The 18,732-nt window shown below is 32.8% G+C and overlaps 1 protein-coding gene across 3 annotated transcripts; it reads left to right on the top strand.

The window, feature by feature from the left end:
* The first annotated feature begins 2,335 nt into the window (after positions 1 to 2,335).
* sftpba (surfactant protein Ba) lies at positions 2,336 to 18,314 on the top strand. 3 transcript variants are annotated; one of them, XR_015500556.1, is made up of 13 exons: positions 2,336 to 2,522; positions 3,042 to 3,106; positions 4,249 to 4,323; positions 10,407 to 10,529; positions 10,951 to 11,064; positions 13,076 to 13,156; positions 14,547 to 14,730; positions 15,393 to 15,532; positions 15,629 to 15,709; positions 16,335 to 16,445; positions 16,566 to 16,627; positions 16,854 to 17,505; positions 17,672 to 18,197. XR_015500556.1 is itself a non-coding variant. In XM_087269797.1 (13 exons), the coding sequence occupies exons 1-12, from the start codon at positions 2,462 to 2,464 to the stop codon at positions 16,599 to 16,601; spliced, it is 1,086 nt and encodes a 361-aa protein (XP_087125923.1). In that variant the 5' UTR covers positions 2,365 to 2,461; the 3' UTR covers positions 16,602 to 16,627; positions 16,854 to 18,197.
* Positions 18,315 to 18,732: the final 418 nt, after the last annotated feature.

Raw genomic sequence — 18,732 nt, forward strand, 5'->3', positions numbered from 1 at the left:
TCTTTACTGTTTAAAAAAGTTACAGGCATGCATGGGAACTTTCAGGAGTTCAGTGCAATTTTGGCATTCTAAAACACTTTGTAAAATGGCCTGTCATGATCATGATGTAAATGTCTTTGTAAAAGGGCTTTACTTTTATTTGTGAATTTGTATATATATATTGAAACGCCAAAAATTATTGAGGTGGTGTTTAAGTGCTGCACGATAAGTCGATATAATGATGATTGTGTCAGGCCTATAAAATGCTTCTTCCCATTTTCGAAACAAGATTAACATTTTAGCTGGGCATTCAATAAGGAATAAGAGTTCAATAAGGAAATGTTTAAGGAAGTTGTCAATAAAAATATCTGATACATTTTATTTGCATAGTGACGTATGTTGACATGGTATGACCCTGGAGTTGATTAGTTTGAACGTTCTGTTTTCCTAGAAAAAAACAAAGTAGTGTGTAATGTATGCATGTGTTTGCACACCTACTCCTTACCATATGGAGATCAAATGTTCCCAAAAGTATAGCAACAGATAAATAAAATATAAGGTTTGAAATTATCCCAATGGGGAAACGGCACAAAATTCACAAAAAATCAAGGATTTTTAAAATGTGAAATTGCATGAGGGTTGATTTTAGTTCCCTGCTCGTGATTTAAATCTAAGCCCTAGTCCAGTTTTGGCCTGGGACGCACAAACTTTAGCCCTGCCCTTGTCCTTACAACTTGGCAAAACTTTTGGCCCAAGTCCGACTCGAAGCCCTTCTTTTTTTTGCCAAACAGCTTGTACAGTTATAGCCATTAAAAAAGACCAGATTTGAATTAAATAGAAATCAGATGTTTTTTTTTCGTTTCTTTTTTATCAAAATAATTTAGAAAAATGTTTGGAGATTTTTTTGTTAGTTTTTTTTAAATACAAGTTTTTGTTTTTTAAAGGGCAGAGTTTACCCCTTTTTTATGATTTAATATTAGTATTATGGTTCTTCTGAGTGTGCCAGTTTAGGTTCAGTTCAAAACACAGTTCAGATGTTTTTTTATTATAATGTGTTCAAAAGTGTCATGTTGTGGGGGTTTACACAGTTTGCTGTTTTAGGGGCTTGTTGATTCACAGAGTTTGCAACACAGAGCAGATCAGCATTCAGCCATACATGTAAGACTCGGACACAGACCAAGCAGAGAGTACAAAATCATCTGTGTCTTTCTGTAGTTTTACAGACAACTGTGTGCTAGTTTAAAGTGCCAAGCTTGTACACCAAGACTAATAACCATGCACACTGAATTAACTTTGACTGAGGCACTGGATGCGCCGCGACACGGCACACCAGACACTCTCGGAACATGAAGTGTCCTGAATCGTCGGATATGATGATGCGCCTGTCAATCCACATTGGTGGGCGGGGGGACCGCACTCCTACGTCAAGTTGCGGTCACTCTGAAAACCGTTCCAATTGGTCCACCGTTTTTATGTTGTTAAATTGAAAATAAAGGACTGGGTGTGTTTACATCACCCCAATATGATGGTCTATCCACTATACTCACACATATCTCTCTAAACAGCTTGAAAAGTAAATTTTTTACCATAGGTGCCCTTTAAGGTGACGATGTCGGTATGTGGCTCAGTTGGCCAGTACTCAACCAGTTGGCCCATCCATTAAAGTTGTCACTATTTGAAAAGTTGACCAGAAGTTTGCCTTTCTTCTTGCATATTTCACGGTTTTAAGTTCACCACAGGCAATATTTCTCTTTATGTTGTCCATTGCATGTGGCTGTAAATCTCTATGTGCAAGGCATCACTTTTGGACCGCATGCATTCGATCTCATTAAACTTTTTTAGAAGTTTTTTTCCAAAGCAGGCCAGAAGCCTAATATGCTTGCTAGCTGGGGCATAAAAAAGTTGATTTTAGCAGAGGGTTAGAATAATATGTATAATATGTAAAGCATAAAAATTGGTACATCTATGGGAAGTTCTCATAAACATAGCTGTACTAGTGTAAGTGTGTGTGCGTGTGTGTGTGTGTGTGTTTGTTTGTGTATGCACAAAATATGTGTGTAGTTGCCAGGTCATTTCCATAGTTTCTGAACAGTGTTTAGTGTGTTGCTATGTATTTGCAAAGGTGTTTTGCGTGTTAAGTCAAATGATCACATTTCCAGGTCTTTAGATATGTTTCAGGTCCTTCCGTCAGTTTAAGAAATGAAAAAAATGTTCCCCATTCAGCAGGTGTTTTACAATGAATGGTCATGAAAATGACAAATATTGGTTTTACCTGCCTCTATATGTCAAATAATGTGATGAAGCAACATTATTTGCCTTCTCATGGGCACAGTGAAGCGTCTGTGTTATCGCATCTGGCTGGAGCTCTCAGGGCGTCAGATATAAAGGGTAGTTCCTCTTTGAGCTGAACCTTCCTGTCACTATATACAGGGCCAAATGTGCGATTTTTACATTAGTTCTTTTACTTGAAGCAACTGAAAACATGACCGCCTTCAAACTAGAGCTGCTCTTCCTCACCGCCCTGCTGGGTTTTCTGGGTTCAGGTAAATCAAATGTTAAGATGATATCGATGTATTCTGTGTAAATCTGCACACTCATTTATAGTGGAGTTTTTTTTTAACTAGAATGATTGTTTGGTGGTACTGAATTACAAATATGGATGAAGTAGTAGTGCAAGGAAATAGTAGTGTAAGGAAAGTGTAAGGAATTTTATTGTTATAAACTGAAGTTTGATTGATTTTGATTAACCTAATTTAATAGTAGATCAAGAAAAAATGAAAGCATTTAAATCTGAATGATTACATTATTATAGTAATACATTATCATAATCATAACATTTCTGAAAGATTTATATTTATTTTAATAATTCCAGGTCAGAATACATATATTGTTTCCATTTGACGTTTATCTCTGACACTGAATGACGTTGGGAGATTGGGTTGCCCGTAATTGGTGTTTGATATATTTTACTTTTCTTTGTAAACATATTTTGTAGAAGGAAAACATCTGGAATGAAAGTTCATTGTAGGCTTCTGAAAAAGTGTTTTTATTTTTTATGACAGTCCAAACAAGGTCTGTTGATGCGGCAGGCTTGAAGAATGTCCTGAAGGGTGTAGACGACACTGTGGTGAGTTGAGGAATGCTATATGCTTGGCATTTTGTTTTTGTTATGTTTTTAGTGCATACATAAATTAAACAAAAGGTGACTCAAGCCTGGCTGTCTGCATTTCACCACTGGCTGAACGTTCATGAGTGATTCAGACAGTGTTTGTTTGGATTGCATTGTGGCACCTTGATTTCTGCTACATCAACTTCTGATGGTAACATTTGAAAGCTACAGTTCACTTAAAAAATAATTTTTGCTACTTCAAATACTTATTTAAAATAGTTTTGAGTTTTTTTGGAGGGCACAACTTAATTTTTTAATGTTTAATCCACTTTATTTTGTTGAGTTAATTTAATCAATTGTGTTGGGACAACAGGAATGAATTGTGTGAAACCCAGAATTTTTTTGTGTTTAGCCAATTTTTATTGACATCTTTAGTAGTTTGAAAAATTGAACAAACAGGTAATATTATAAAAAAAAATTTAACTGCCTTTATTTAAGTCAAACCAAAGGAGAAAAGACTTTCTCCAAAAGAAAAAAATATATATTGCTATAGATAATACCTTGCTTTGGTGTTTTCCAGTGCTGGGTTGTGGCTGGAAGGGCATCTGCTGCATAAAACACATGGTGGATAAATTGGCGGTTCATTCTGCTGTGGCAACCCCTGATGAATAAAGGGACTAAGCCAGAAAGAAAGAAATGAAATATCTTGCTCTGCTCTTATTTGAAACAGAATTAAAATTTCACCGGAGAGCTAATAAATTTGCCTTCAACTATATAGAAATAAGTCTATATTATCACTGAAAATACACTTGCTTTTGTGTTTAAGTTTACACAAACAAACTAAATCATTTCAAACTGCTAAAAAGTCAATAAAATCATTTTGTTAAATGTTTCGTGCATGTTTATGTTAATTTATAATACAGATGCCTGGAACTGATAAGAGAAAATAGAAGTTGTCGTTTTCATATCCTTAAACTCCTTCACACATCACCTGAAATACACCATCCACAAACATTTAGGAGACCGCTTAAGTCTCACTTCTCCATTTCTGCACCCTTAAGATGAAGTATCTGATAAGGTTAAACTTAAATCATATATGGCAGTGAACTGTAGGTCTTGTGCTGTGAACTGTAAAACTGTTAATATGTTTTATGCTTCAGACAGGTGACATGTGTCTGGACTGCACTCAGATTTTTGAGCTCCTGAAAGACCTTGTTTCCAATCTTGATTTCCAGGTATGATCAGGCACACACACACTTGTAAATGTGGTTTGTGAGAACTCTCCATAGGCATAATGTATTTAATATTTTACCAACCACCTATTATATGGCCTTTAAGTATAATTTTTACGCATGTTGAAACCACCTTAATAGTGTACACACACTGTTAAGAATTTCCTGTAGAATCCACAGTAACTTACAGGCAGTTTCCCAGTAACTTACTGTAAATCAGCAAGAAAACTGTATTAACATTTACAGCACCATTTATCATACTCAATTTACAGTATTGTATTTCTTTACTGTGAAATGTAGTTATTTTCATAAAACAGTAACACATATTTTCCAAATACAGTAACATTCAGTATAGCTGCCCTATAGTAAAATACAGATCATATTATATTTACAGTAAATACTGTTTAATTTACTAAAACCATTAACAGTACATATATAGCCAGACAGATGTTATAATGAATTTAGTACATGGTCTGTTGACTGATGTCTCAGTGTTTTACACTGTAAAAAGTGCTACACTCACAAAGTTGGTTCTTTCTACTTTAAATAATTGCAATCTAGTTAATTTTATTTGTTTTATACCAAAAAAATTAAATTTGCTTCCTCTTTACTTAAAATATATCAGTTTTTATATAACTGTATATTTTGAATAAAACTAATGCAGTTTATTTGATTAGATTTTTGTACGTGGTTATTGTGTAGAATAAATGTTATAAAAGTGAGTTGACACAGACAATTTATTAGAGCAGCTGTCGATGTGGGCAGGTGTTCATAAAACGTGATTTTAATAGTTTGGCGTGACTCCTTTTTCATTGCCCGGGATTTAGCAGGCAGACGCAGCTTCTGCAATGGTCGACATTAACTGCTCCCAGCAGCGGATCTGATTAACACGGTAAGTTGCAAATTTAGCCGAATGATAATTGTAAAGTCATGCAAAACTGCTGTCTTCGCTAGGCAGGTGAGGTTTTAGCTTTGTAAATTGTACTGTAGCCTCAGGTATGTTAACAGTTAGACTGCTCTCACATGGAAAGCTAAGTTGGCTAACGCTAACCAACGCTAGTTTATGCTAACGATTAAAAGTGATATTATTGAATAAAAATAGTGAAAGTAGTTTTAAAACACTTAGTAGGTATAACTAACGTTGCAGAACCGATTAACAAGGTCACTGGTGGGCGGTCGGGGTGTGGGGGTTACGTTTGCTAGCGCTAACTTAGCTAAAGTTAGCTCACCTAAGTTATAGCAGCACATTAAGGATGGATATTAAATGCAGAAACGTATGCAGCAGTTAAGTAGTTTGTGTTTAACGTAAGAGAAAGTATAACTTAAAGTTTGTGTTTTAGAGATTTAGTCCATAAGTTTTTTAATGCTGCATAGTGAATAAATTACAGATTTACAATTTATTTTAACTTAAATTACATTTACTACTGATGTTTACTGAACCATTTAAATTGTATGCACCTCATTCTAAAATGCATGTTCTTGGTCTTTAGATACTAAAGTGATTTTGTTACCTGTGGATCTTCAAACTTCACATCCAGGTAAGAAAAACATTAGATACAACTACAGCTATAATTATTTGCAGGCAAGTAAAACATTGGTAAAATTGCAAACAATAGTGGGCTCCATAGAATTAACTTACATTTGATATCTGAAGATTTTTTTTATGTGTGCAACAGTAAAAACAGTATAAAAATATGCTAATGCAGTTTCTTATTATCTGTCAGTCTTTCAATAAAGCTAACTGATAACACTGAATCACTGAACTGTCATTTGCCAGTGACATTAAATTTGAAGAAAAAGTCAATTAAATGTAGCTTTAGCAAAAATTTAATGTAAACCTTAATGTAATGTGTAAAATGGCAATGTATTTATTTATTTATTTATTTAATAAAATTTGTATTATGACGTGCAAAGTTTGGTGCAAAATGAAGATGACATTTAAATTATAGAACTTGTATTCTATAATTTTCATATAGCCATTTTCAAACAGTTTTAATATCTAAATTAAATACACATTCTTATGCTTTATAAGTTGCCAAAATAAACAAAAAATGTAATACCTAAATTTTAACAATTCTTTGATTGACAGGAAAACACAATGACATGCACTGTTACACTGAGTAAAATCACAGTTTTCTTTAAAATTTGATAACTAAAAACACCTGGAATAATGTAATTACACAACCTCTATAACCTTTTTTTATTTTTTAAATAGAAGTTAGGTAATTTTAACTAAGGTAATTTTTAACTGATAAACTAAGGTGTTTCATCCATGCATCATTCTCACTGGACTTTTGTAACTTCACTTGTAGTTATTTCCTATTCAGTATTTAGCTATTTAATGTTGTTTGGTAGCAACCACCTGAACTCCTGTTTCTTTTTGTCTCTACCAATAGAGTTGTGAGGAATCAGAGGTGCATGCGGCTGCCCACGGGAAAAATTTGCCATCAGCCCAACACAGTTTGGATTATCATAGGACTGTCAGAGGTTTGCCAAACCTGTCAAATGCATGATGGCTCCTGTTTGGACTTACCGATGTCCTCGACTTCAAGTATCCATCAAAACTGTATACATTTGAGATATATTAGAGACTCTTTGTGGGACTGGACATTATGCATCCTAAATCTTTATCAAAATATGCAAATCTCCTCACTGAGTTGCCTTGGATGATTTCTCAATAGGATCTGGTATTATTAATGTTTTTATTTATGTATTGTGTATGTGTAGCCACATTAATGGCCTATTTTGTAGTCACTATTAAAAGGAACATCGATTGATATTGAATACATGTTATGGTCTTTAATCCATCTTCCCATTCTTATTTAATTGTTATTGACAGGAAAGTCTGTTTATCTGTTTTTACTAGTGTATATTGTGCTTACAATATAGAAACGAAGATTTATTTTCTGAGGTTACAGCCAGAAGTCAATTAAATTAGTTTTAAATGACATATGCATGGTTAATTTTATTTAGATCATTAAGTTCATAATACTTAATTAAAATGAGTACAGTCAACATATAGCAATGTATAAGTAAGTTAAGTTTAACAAAAAAAGTAAGTTTATCTGATTTGAGTAATTTTAGAAATATTAGTTGGCTCAACTTAATTTTATTGCATTTGTTTTAAGCAATGTTTTAGTGTTTAAAATACTTAAAAAAGGCTGGAAGTTGAATCAACCTAAAACGTCCGATGCAACCACTTGCCTCACTTTTTATAAGTTAGATCTAAGTAACATTTTTTACAGTGTACCTTCATCTAGGAGAAACAGAATAAGGTGAGAGCGTTGCTTTCTAACACGAAAAAAAAAATTAAAATCAACATTTAAAGCTTTTGGAAAAAGAGGAAGTCTTGAAATGATTGCAGATACTTTTATCTCTCAGATTTGCATGATTTATTTTCAGCATGTTTTAAAGTAGATTTCAAATAAATGAGGAACTTGTTCTGAAAAGCAGAAATGGGTTGCTTTGAATCTTTTCATAGTGCCACTTTTTTTACTTCTGTCACACAAACGTGGTGAGTTCGGTGTGTGGGTTTCTCACCTGACAATTTTACCATCGTCTTGCTCAGATATCCTCTTTCAAAATGACTGGTATTGATACTAATACATCCGTCTTATATATAAAATGAGCTTTGTTTACAGCTAGAATGAATAAACCTGAACTTTTATCCAATTAATCCATCCTGTTTTAAGCTCAATAGGAACAAGTGGGATTTTTTTAATTAACACAATTAATGTCTGCATACGCTATAAAAAATGCTATTTTAACCCAAATTTATGTAAAATATTTTTAATTAGGTAAAATATTAAATATATTATTTTTTAACTAAATTGTATAGCAAACTGAAATCAAAATATAGGTTTAAATTACCTAGTGTATAAATAATAATAGTTAAAAAAAGAGGATGAGGCTTTTATAATCTTTAAGTGATGCTAAATATTGATGAAATACATGCAGTTACTTTAGTGTTAAAAAAAACACACATTATTGTTCACATGGGTTTGTTCATATTTCACCTAACTTTGATTTGTAACAATAAAACCGAAGCGGCTGAAACTATTCTAAAACTATGTCATTTTTATGGTAGTTGTTACTTACTATTTAATTTGGCTATAAAGTCTTTAAAAACTTGTTTGACTTTATTTTGTCAATTTAATTTGGTCGTATGACTTTTATTAATATGAAATTAAAAAAATTATACAAAAATTAGTAGAGTCTAGACAGTTAGTTTATTTAAATAAAAAATCTACTTTAAATTTAGAGCACAACACTATTCAATATATAATATTTTATATAAATTATAATATAATATAATATAATATAATATAATATAATATAATATAATATAATATAATATAATATAATATAATATAATACAATATAATATAATATAATATAAAATAATATAATATAATATATAAAGCAGTGGCGCAGTAGGTAGTGCTGTCGTGTCACAGAAAGAAGGTCGCTGGGTCGCTGGTTTGAGCTTTAGCTCAGTTGGCGTGTCTGTGTGGAGTTTGCATGTTCTCCCTGCATTCGCGTGGGTTTCCTCCTGGTGTTCCGGTTTCCCCCCACAGACATGCGGTACAGGTGAATTGGGCAGGCTAAATTGTTTGTAGTGTATGAGTGTGTGTGTGTGTGAATGTGTGTGTGGATGTTTCCCTGAGATGGGTTGCAGCTAAAAGGGCATCCGCTGCGGTAAAACTTGCTGGATAAGTTGCCGGTTCATTCCGCTGTGGCGACCCCGGATTTATAAAGGGACTAAGCCGACAAGAAAATGAATTAATTAAAAATATAATATAATATAATTCAACATATTTTAATTGAAAATATGCCAATGTTCTAAAAAGCAACTGGTTACTGTACTTGAGCCAAAGTGAGTAAACCTGCTACCTTTAAAGCGACAATTTGACTTGACTTGAAAAGAGAGTTAACCAGTTTTTAAGTTGACTTGATTTTTATAATTATGCACAATATTCATTTACTAAATAGTTTTTAAGGCAACATGTTTACTCACTTTTTTTAAAGTGAAGTCAGATAATCACTTTAAAAAACAACTGATTACTCACATTTTGGGTCAACTAATCACTTTAATCAGTGATTAAAAACAGTACATTAAAATGTATTTTACAGACCATTTAAGAGTGTACAATTTTGAGAAAAAAAATTTGTAAATACCAGCGCACCGACTTCGAATGTTATCACTCGATTGAATGAGCGTATCAGACGTTATCAGCTGATAGATATGGGCTAGTAGGGTAGGCTCAGAAGGCTGTTATCATCTATCTAAATGATTAATCAAATATACTAATAGCAAATACTCCAGATCCAGATCTGTTTTTACATTACTGTGACGGTTGGTTGAGGTGTTGGGGTAGTGAGACTAATAAAATACATTCATTCATTCATTTTGAATGTAAAAAAATCCAATTAAAGGAAAATTTTATAAATGATATAAATAATTTCTGTTAACTTCTGGTCACAGCCATATGTGATCTAAATCTGATTAACCATGTGGATGGATGATAACAGCCTTCTGAGCCTAATAGTAGGAGCAGAAGGCCCCTAGTAATGACACATACCTAGCATCTGATAACCATTGATAATGCCCATTTAATCGAGTGAGTGATCACATTTGAATCAGCTGCCCTACCTCTAAAGCTTACCATCAGTTTGCCATAAGCAAATTATATGAAAATGCCCAAACTATATGAATATATATATTATATTTTTTTCAAATTATATGAAAAAAAAAAACATCAATTAACCTATATTTGCCAAAAAGTTATATTGTTTTAAATTCTTATAAATTTTTTGTTTTGTATTTTCTGCTCACCAAATCATGTTGGCATGCAAATGGTCTTGCGCCCTCATTTTAGAAATTTCATTTTAAAATGGACCAAATAGGCATTACTTTAGACATCAAACCAAATGGCATCTGTAAACAAATGATACAAAAGCTTTTCTCAGAACTAACCTTTTTTTCATTTGGGGAACAGAAGTAATCATTGATTGTACTGCTTGACTTGTCTTGGTATTTGTATTTTTATCATAGCTTCAACGTATTATTTCCCCTTATTTAATAGGCCAGATTAATTGCTACCTTTGAACAAGCGTGTGATAGTTTGCCTCCCAAATTTGCTCCAATCTGCCACAATCAAGTGGACAAGCTTCTTCCTCTGGCCATGACCTTCATCACCAACTTCATGGTAAAAAGTTTGCAAACATATATTTAAACTAGACCATGCATTTTATATATATATATATATATATATATATATATATATATATATATATATATATATATATATATATATATATATATATATATATATATATACACACACACACACACACACACACACACACACACACACACACACACACACATATATATATATATATATATATATATATATATATATATACACACACACACACACACACACACACACACACACACACACACACACACACACACACACACACACACACACACACACACACACACATATATATAATATTGTTTAGTTTAAGTGCTGCAGTAACTGCATATGGGTTTGAACGCTAACATACAACTATTGATGCATTATTAAATCTGAAGCATTTCTCATCAATCTCTCACCGTAGAATCCCTCTGAAATCTGTACTTATCTTGGACTGTGTGGTGGCCGTGATAGTGGCAAGATTAAAGACCTGCTGCTTAATCACATGTCGAAGACTGGAACAATGCCACCTATGCAGGTAACATTTACAGGAAGTAGTTTATGTGTTGTTTTTGTCTGTTTTGTTTGTGCTACTGATATGGCAAGCCGTTTTAACATTTATGACCCTTGAACACAAAACTGATGCTGCACTAGCATATTTTTGTCATTGTATTGACCATTTTGAGAGATGTAAACAAAAACAATCGTCCCAACGTATTTCCTGTTTTAGAGTTTTAAGTTCTACAGCTTCCCAGAATCCAAAAAGAGCCACATATTGATAAATAATGTTGTGATAGTTGTTTAACATTAGGTTATGATTGATTTGGCTCTTGTTACATTATGAAATAGTTTAATAACAAGCAGGAAACGTTCATGGGCCAATGACATCGCCACGTTGAAATGGTCTATAGACAAAAAAATTGTTCCACAAAGAGATTTTGTAAATTTTCTACCATAAACATATCTAAATAATTTTTTGCTTAGTAATTTACACCCCAAAGAACTTAATTTGGAAAACTTTAAAAGGAATTGTATGGAACAAAATCAATGCCAAAAGTATTCAAATAAAAAGCTTGTCGAATAACAGCAACTGAAAAATATAATTTATTGAATTGCCTTTTGAATAATATACATAATAGTGAATATAAGTTCATAGAAGATTCATAGAGGTGAATTCTGGAAGGTGAATTATGAAGTATTGAATTTAAGTATGAAATGTGTGTGAAATATTGTTAGTTGAAATATTCACAGCTTAAATAAACAGCTATGTTACGTTTCGGGAAAAACCCGATGTCATTAAAATGCAATCACTTGTTAATTCCAATGCATCATACATAATTTTTCCAGTTAGTATTATTTGACAAGCTTTTTATTTCAATACTTTTGGCATTGATTTTGATCCATAGAATTTTCTCAACATGTAGGTTTGTTTGAACCCCCAGATTGCAGATTTCCGCTGCATATAGTCCTCCTAAAGTTTTTTATCCATGAAGCTCATTTATTCGTTCATTCATTTCCTTCGGCTTAGTCCCTTTATTCATCAGGGGTCGCCACAGCGGAATGAACCACCAACTTATCCAGCATATGTTTTACACAACAGATGCTCTTCCAGCCACAACCCAGCACTGGGAAACATCCATACAAACTCATTTACACACATACACTATGGTCAATTCAGTTTATTCAATTCACCTATAGCACATGTCTTTGAACTGTGGGGGTTACCGGAGCAACCAGAGGAAACTCACACTAACATGGTGAGAACTTGCAAACTCCACATAGAACTGCCAACTGACCCAGCTGGGACTTGAACCAGCAACCTTCTTGCAGTGAGGCGACAGTGCAAACCACTAAGCCACCATGTCACCAAAAGCTCATTTAATCAACTTTAAACAATGCATACATTTAGATTAGCACAAAAACAATTATAGTTTCACACTTTGTGTTCGAAAGTCACCACGTTAATGCTAGTACTTACTTTTAGATACTAGTATCCTTTCTATTAAGTACTACAGTTTATTTATTATTGTGCTTTTTTTAGACACTAGTGCTTATTCTTCAGGTACTAGAAAGCACTGTGTCATGATTTATGAGATTATATATATATTATATATTAATAGATTATTATATGCATAAAACCAAGCACAGATTTAAACAAAAAAATTGTATTATTAAAATGGATTATTATAGTTATTATTACTGAAATTATCTGAATTTACAAACATAATAGTTGCACAAATTTGTTACAGGAGAACAAAGAATACTTGTAAAACTTATCTCTATTCTGGCTGGTATTTTTCGCTTGCAGTGCCTGAAACAATGATATTTCAATATAACACTATATTTCTAGCTCCATTTGGGATAATTTGCCACTTTATCACGAATGGCTTAAACCCAGTACTAAAAAGAGTAGATTAGTTGATGTAAAATATTACTTAAGTCAATACAATTATCTAAAAATTAGAAAATTATTAGACATTAGCATGTTAAATTAAATGTTTAAATGGCTTGCCATACAACTGGCGGTGTTTTCCTGCTCTCTAACACAGATGGAGTCGTCTGTCCAGTGCTCTGTTTGCACATACATCGTCAGCACACTTGGCTTTCTGTTCCCCAAAGAGAGGACTCAGGTGAAATTCACAATCACATTACACAAGTTATATACATCTTATTCAACAGGCTTATTGTAGGCTGCTGTTTATATGTATGTATATATATATATATATATATATATATATATATATATATATATATATATATATATATATATATATATATATATATATATATATATTGAAGTCAGAATTATTAGCCCCCCCTGTTTATTTTTCCCTCCAATTTCTGTTAAGAGAAGATTTTTTTCAACACATTAATCATAATAGTTTTAATGACTCCTTTCTAATAACTGATTTATTTTATATTTGCCATGATGACAGTAAATAATATTTTACTAGGTAGTTTTTAAGACACTTCTTTAAAGCTTAAAGAGACATTTTAAATGTTTATCTAGGTTAATTAGGTTAACTAGGCAGGTTAGTGGAATTAGGCAAGTTATTGTATAACAATGGTTTGTTCTGTAGAATTTCAGACAACAAATATAGTTTAAAGGGGATTATAAGTTTGACCTTAAAATTGTTTAAATAAATAAAACTGATATATTTTAGGCGAAATAAAACAAATAAGACTTTCTCCAGGAGAAAAAGTATTATCAGCCGTACTGTGAAAAATACTTTGCTCTGTTAAACATCATTTGGAAATATTTTGAAAAAAAAAGAAAAGGAAATTCAAAGGAAGGCTAATAATTCTGACTTCAACTGAATATATATATGTCTTGTCTTAAGGCAGTACACTTATAAAACACTCTAATGGCTGAGATTTGTTATTACATTTAAATAGTAAATAGAATCTAAAATAGATTTGAAATATATTAAATAGGAATTTAACATCAGAAACTTGTTATTGCAATTAAATTAGCCATTATTGACAGTGCATTCTTAAATAATGTTTCATATTTTAAGAAATTATGAAATTACATATAAAATAGATCCTATAATTGGGTAAAAAGTAGCTCTATAAAAGTCATTTCATATAAAAACTGTAAACTGTAATGCATTTTTATTTAATTATGATTAACATGCAACAAAGTGTCCAAAAACATTAAATTGTATTTTCACCTAAGCATAATATATCAAAGTTCATTATTATTCTAATTTTGTTAACTATAAAGGCATCAATACATTTTTTGAACCATAGTAAATTGTTGTTAATGCAATCATTGGATTTTTGACATTGTTCATTGTTCAAAAAGGTAGTCAAAAGCGTTGCATTGTGGGATACACTCCACCACACATTGTACTTGATTATACACGTTGCACTGGCAAATGCAGCAAATAATCTTAATAAATGATGAATGCAAACTTCAGAAATATGAATTTATTTTCCTATAATTAAGACACATGCTGAATTGGAGTTCATAATAAATTCCATTGTGCAATCCTTGTTTTATTTATCCCCCTGTAGAACATCATAACTGTCCTGCTTGAGAGTTTGTGCAAGGAGTTTCCTCCTCTGGTTCAGCCACAGTGCAATAAGTTGGTTGGAAAATACGTCCAGATGTTGGTTGACATGCTGCTGAACAACACCTCTCCCAACTTCATTTGCACTCTGCTTCGTCTATGTGAAATATCTGAGCGTCAGATCAACAGTAAGAGTTCGGACTTTGGCGTTAAATGAGATGAATCATTTCACAAAAACATTTTTTCCCCCAATTTGATACTACTTTAAAGTGTTAGTTGAATCAAAAAAAATTATTCTGTTATTAACTTCTCTCTGTCGCATCCTCGTGTCATTTAAAATACAAATTAAGATATGATTTAATTCCAACTTGTTCAAAATCCAAAGAAATACCAAAAAGCATCCTTTAAACAAACCATGAGGCTTCAGTTCAGTTGAAATATTATTAAGCTACAAGAATACATTTCTATGCATAAAAACTACATTTAACAGTTTAATCTCTTCTGTGTCAGTATAGGGAGAGCATTCATAAACTCCCTACTGACATTGAGAAAATACTTGAATTAAGTCAATTGTTTTGTTTTATGTGGACACAAAAATATTTTTGTACATTTATAACATTCCCATTGAACAACTGATGAGATATGGTCTGTTTTGAGGTTGATTTTGGAACCTTGATGTCTAGGGAGGATGCGGGAGCTCTCAGATTTCATCTAAAATATCATCATTTGTGCATTAAAGATGAAGGTTTCAAGGGAGGAAATTAATAGCATCATATTCATTTTTTGGGGGTGAACTAACAGTTTTAATTATTGGATTTCCTCAACCCCATATCTCTGTTTTAAATGGCAGCTCTTGCACTTTCTAACTGTGATTCCTGCCTTACATTGGCGGTTCTTACTCAAATGCATCTGGGCTCCAATGCCACTGAGCACCAAGCTGCTTCTTTCCTGGACAGTGTCTGCCAGTTGAACCCCAACGCCATGCCAAAGGTGAGCCATCAGCTTGTGCCTTTGAATTATTCACCTTTCAGTTTCCTAAATCTGTCAAGTTTTAGCCATTTCTGCATCTTTTTTTTTTTTCTTCAGTGCGAGACTTACATTGAGCGTAATGGAAAACAACTCAGTCTGTTTCTGAGCAAACAGCAGGGGGCGCTTGACACTTGCAAGGTACAAACTACTTTTTTTTTTTTTTTTTTTAGTTTACATGCATCTCTAATTTCTTTTTTTATTTTATACATTACAGTAATTTTTTAAAACAATTTATTTAATTAATTAAAAATCAAAATACCTTTTTGTTTTCAAAGACATTTCATCCATTATGGAAGGCCGTTTAGGCTAAAATTCTTTAAACAATATGGATTGTGTTACCATACAGTTTGATAAAGCCTTAACAAGTATGACAGCCAATGATAGTGCTGTATTTACGCATATGTGATGTAATTGTGAGTTGGGATGGATTCATTCAAAAATGAGACATACTATCTTTACTATTAAATTAAGCTTCATAAATATTGACGTTTTTAAAGATCAGACATTGTCAACTTAAAAAAAAAAATTGTCAGAAAACAAAAAAACCTTCAATGTTTTTTGAAATAGTCATCTGCTGTACATGCTGTCAAACTGTGCATTGATCCAAGTTCCACATGTTGCTATAAAAAACTTTTGGCCCTGATTGCCGTCCGTATAAATGAACATGAGGATTCTCTTTAGCATCAAGTGATTATACAAGATTGTAACGTTTTAAAGATTCACTATTAAATTGAATTGTTTTTCTGCTTTCTGAACCCTCTAGAGTGCAAATTTGTGCCCTTCTGATGATAAGGAGTCTGTGATTACGGCTGACCCCTGTAGTCTCGGACCAAAATACAGCTGCAGAGACCTCCAGACTGCTGTCGAGTGTGGGGTAAGTGCACTGAAGTCACTGTAATTTAAATAAAATGTAGCTCTGTGGTGATCTTTAGCTTCTGTAATAATTTCATAATAATAATTTGATGTAATTGTACACATTATGCACCCCCTACAGGCAGTTTCCTTCTGCCAGAAGTCTGTGTGGGCATGAATCTGTTTCGGCTGTGCTTACTAAAGGTAAATGTCTAGTTGTGTTATGAATTGTGCTTTACTGAACAAGATTGTGGAAATGGGTCATAACACTCAGTTTATTCAAGTATTGCAAACCTCATCCACACAGAACACTCAGAATCATAACTAATGTATGTTTAGTGTGCCCTATAGCAAATATGAGCTTGAGGTCAACATTCAAACCCTGTATTGATTATTGAGTTTTGAGCATTGAAACTTTTTTCTCTTCCAGAAACAGAGTGAACGGTGAAGGCGTATTTCCAGCATGTGTGTGTGTGTGCGTGTGTTCTAACAGCATCTTTGCATTATTAATGTAGTATTTCTGAAAGGCTGATGGACTCATTAAACCAACTCCACTATTTTTCCCCCTGCTATTGCAGATTGAAAATAAGGGTCACAAGACATAGGCTTCGATAAGATCTTTAGCAAACAAAATACATAAAACCACTTAGCACAAAGACATGTTCACATTCTGGGGCAGTTGCTATTTTAACAAAACACGATACTGTTTCTTGAGCAACATCATTGATCTTGCGATACTTTTATCAGCATTGTGCAAGCTTTTAAGAAAGGTCTATTCATAGATCATTTACAATATTATCTTGAATTTGAATAATTGTTTTGGAGAGCGTAAATATTTGATCAGTGATAATGTTAATTTTTTATAACTAAGAGCAAAATAATATATATTGTAAGAGTATATTTACAATGGCGGTGCAGGAATGACATCGAAAAATAAATATTTTTAACATGGGAACTAATGTTTGTGCTAAACATAACCCGATGATACTTTGTTTTGCTCAGCGTAACGAAAGCATCTGATCATAGGAATGTTTGCACAGACGTTGCAATTTACTGTTAAGTCAATATATAATAAAACATGGGTCTCACACTGAATTCCTGGAGGGCCGCAGCTCTGCAGTTTCGCTCCAACCCTAATCAAACACAGCTGATCCAACTAATCAAGGCAGTTAAGACTGCTAAAATCTATTTGGCAGGTGTGAGTTGGAGGTGGTTGACGCTAAAGTATGCAGAGCTACGGCCCTCAAGGAATTGAGGTTGAGACGATAGTTAAATAAACATTTTACTATTATTATTTTTTTTATTTATTTTTTTTAAATAGAGCAGAGGACTGCATTGTAAGTCACATCCTTAGATTGTCCTAAAAAAAACATTGAATGCTTCTGGTGTTCAATCAGTCATGCAATTAGCATCACACATTGACAATAAACGATGAATACCTAAAAAATAGAAGTCATGCATTTACTCCCTCCCGTCTTTTTTGTTGAGTTGCTTTGAGTAAATTGGTAGCCATTGACTTGCATATTTGATTTCCTAATGTCAATTACCAGGACTTCTTTATATAATTATTTTGTGTTCAACAAAACAAAATTAAAGGTTCAGCCCCAAAATAGGGTGACTTTATTCTCTGACATGTGGTAATGACATTTGACAAGGTCTAAATCTACAACTAAACTCGATATGATTGTGTATTTAATGTTTTACCAGCTGACCTTAGGGAACACCAGAATAACTGATCAATTTAACATTGGGTAAATAAAGGATAAACAATTCACTGGTTTTGCTTTTTGTAAGGCGGCTTGTAATGTCTCATTTATCATTGTCAGCACATGTCTCTTTTTACATAACACAAATTCACTTTGTTTGAATCAATAAACCACTTTCAGCGGTGCATAGTAGGGTGTTTACTGTACAAATCACATGATTCTGGTCTTCTGTCCTACACAACAGATCACTGATTACCTCCCCTGAACATTTCTCCTTCACAATGACTAATGTGGAAAACTTCTTTTCAGTTTTCTCCACTTTTAAAGTTTGCTGAATAATCCCCAACTATATGTTGCGACTCTTACTTAGTATTGTTTGAGCCTTGCGATTAAACTTAAATTCAATCGTCTTTTCAGAGAACATTGCAATTTCAGCCATTAAAGACTACAAGGCTTAAATAACAGTTCACTTTTATGATTATTTTAATAACATTTCAGTGGTCTCACACATTTTGTATTAGGGCTGTGTGATTAATCGAATCATAATATGAAACGTTGTAATTTGTTAAACTGCAAAAGGCTGCAATGTAAAATATATTTAAA

The sequence above is a fragment of the Danio rerio genome, chromosome 10, assembly GCF_052040795.2.
Source record: "Danio rerio strain M-AB ecotype USA chromosome 10, GRCz13ab, whole genome shotgun sequence".
Taxonomy (NCBI): domain Eukaryota; kingdom Metazoa; phylum Chordata; class Actinopteri; order Cypriniformes; family Danionidae; genus Danio; species Danio rerio.

Bases quoted from the DNA above. Each gene is read 5' to 3' on its own strand.
- sftpba (XM_087269797.1), top strand. From the start codon at position 2,462: ATGACCGCCTTCAAACTAGAGCTGCTCTTCCTCACCGCCCTGCTGGGT. The intron at 2,523-3,041 runs GTAAATCAAATG...TTTTTATGACAG, and splicing joins GCTGGGTTTTCTGGGTTCAG to TCCAAACAAGGTCTGTTGAT. The intron at 16,446-16,565 runs GTAAGTGCACTG...CACCCCCTACAG, and splicing joins AGACTGCTGTCGAGTGTGGG to GCAGTTTCCTTCTGCCAGAA.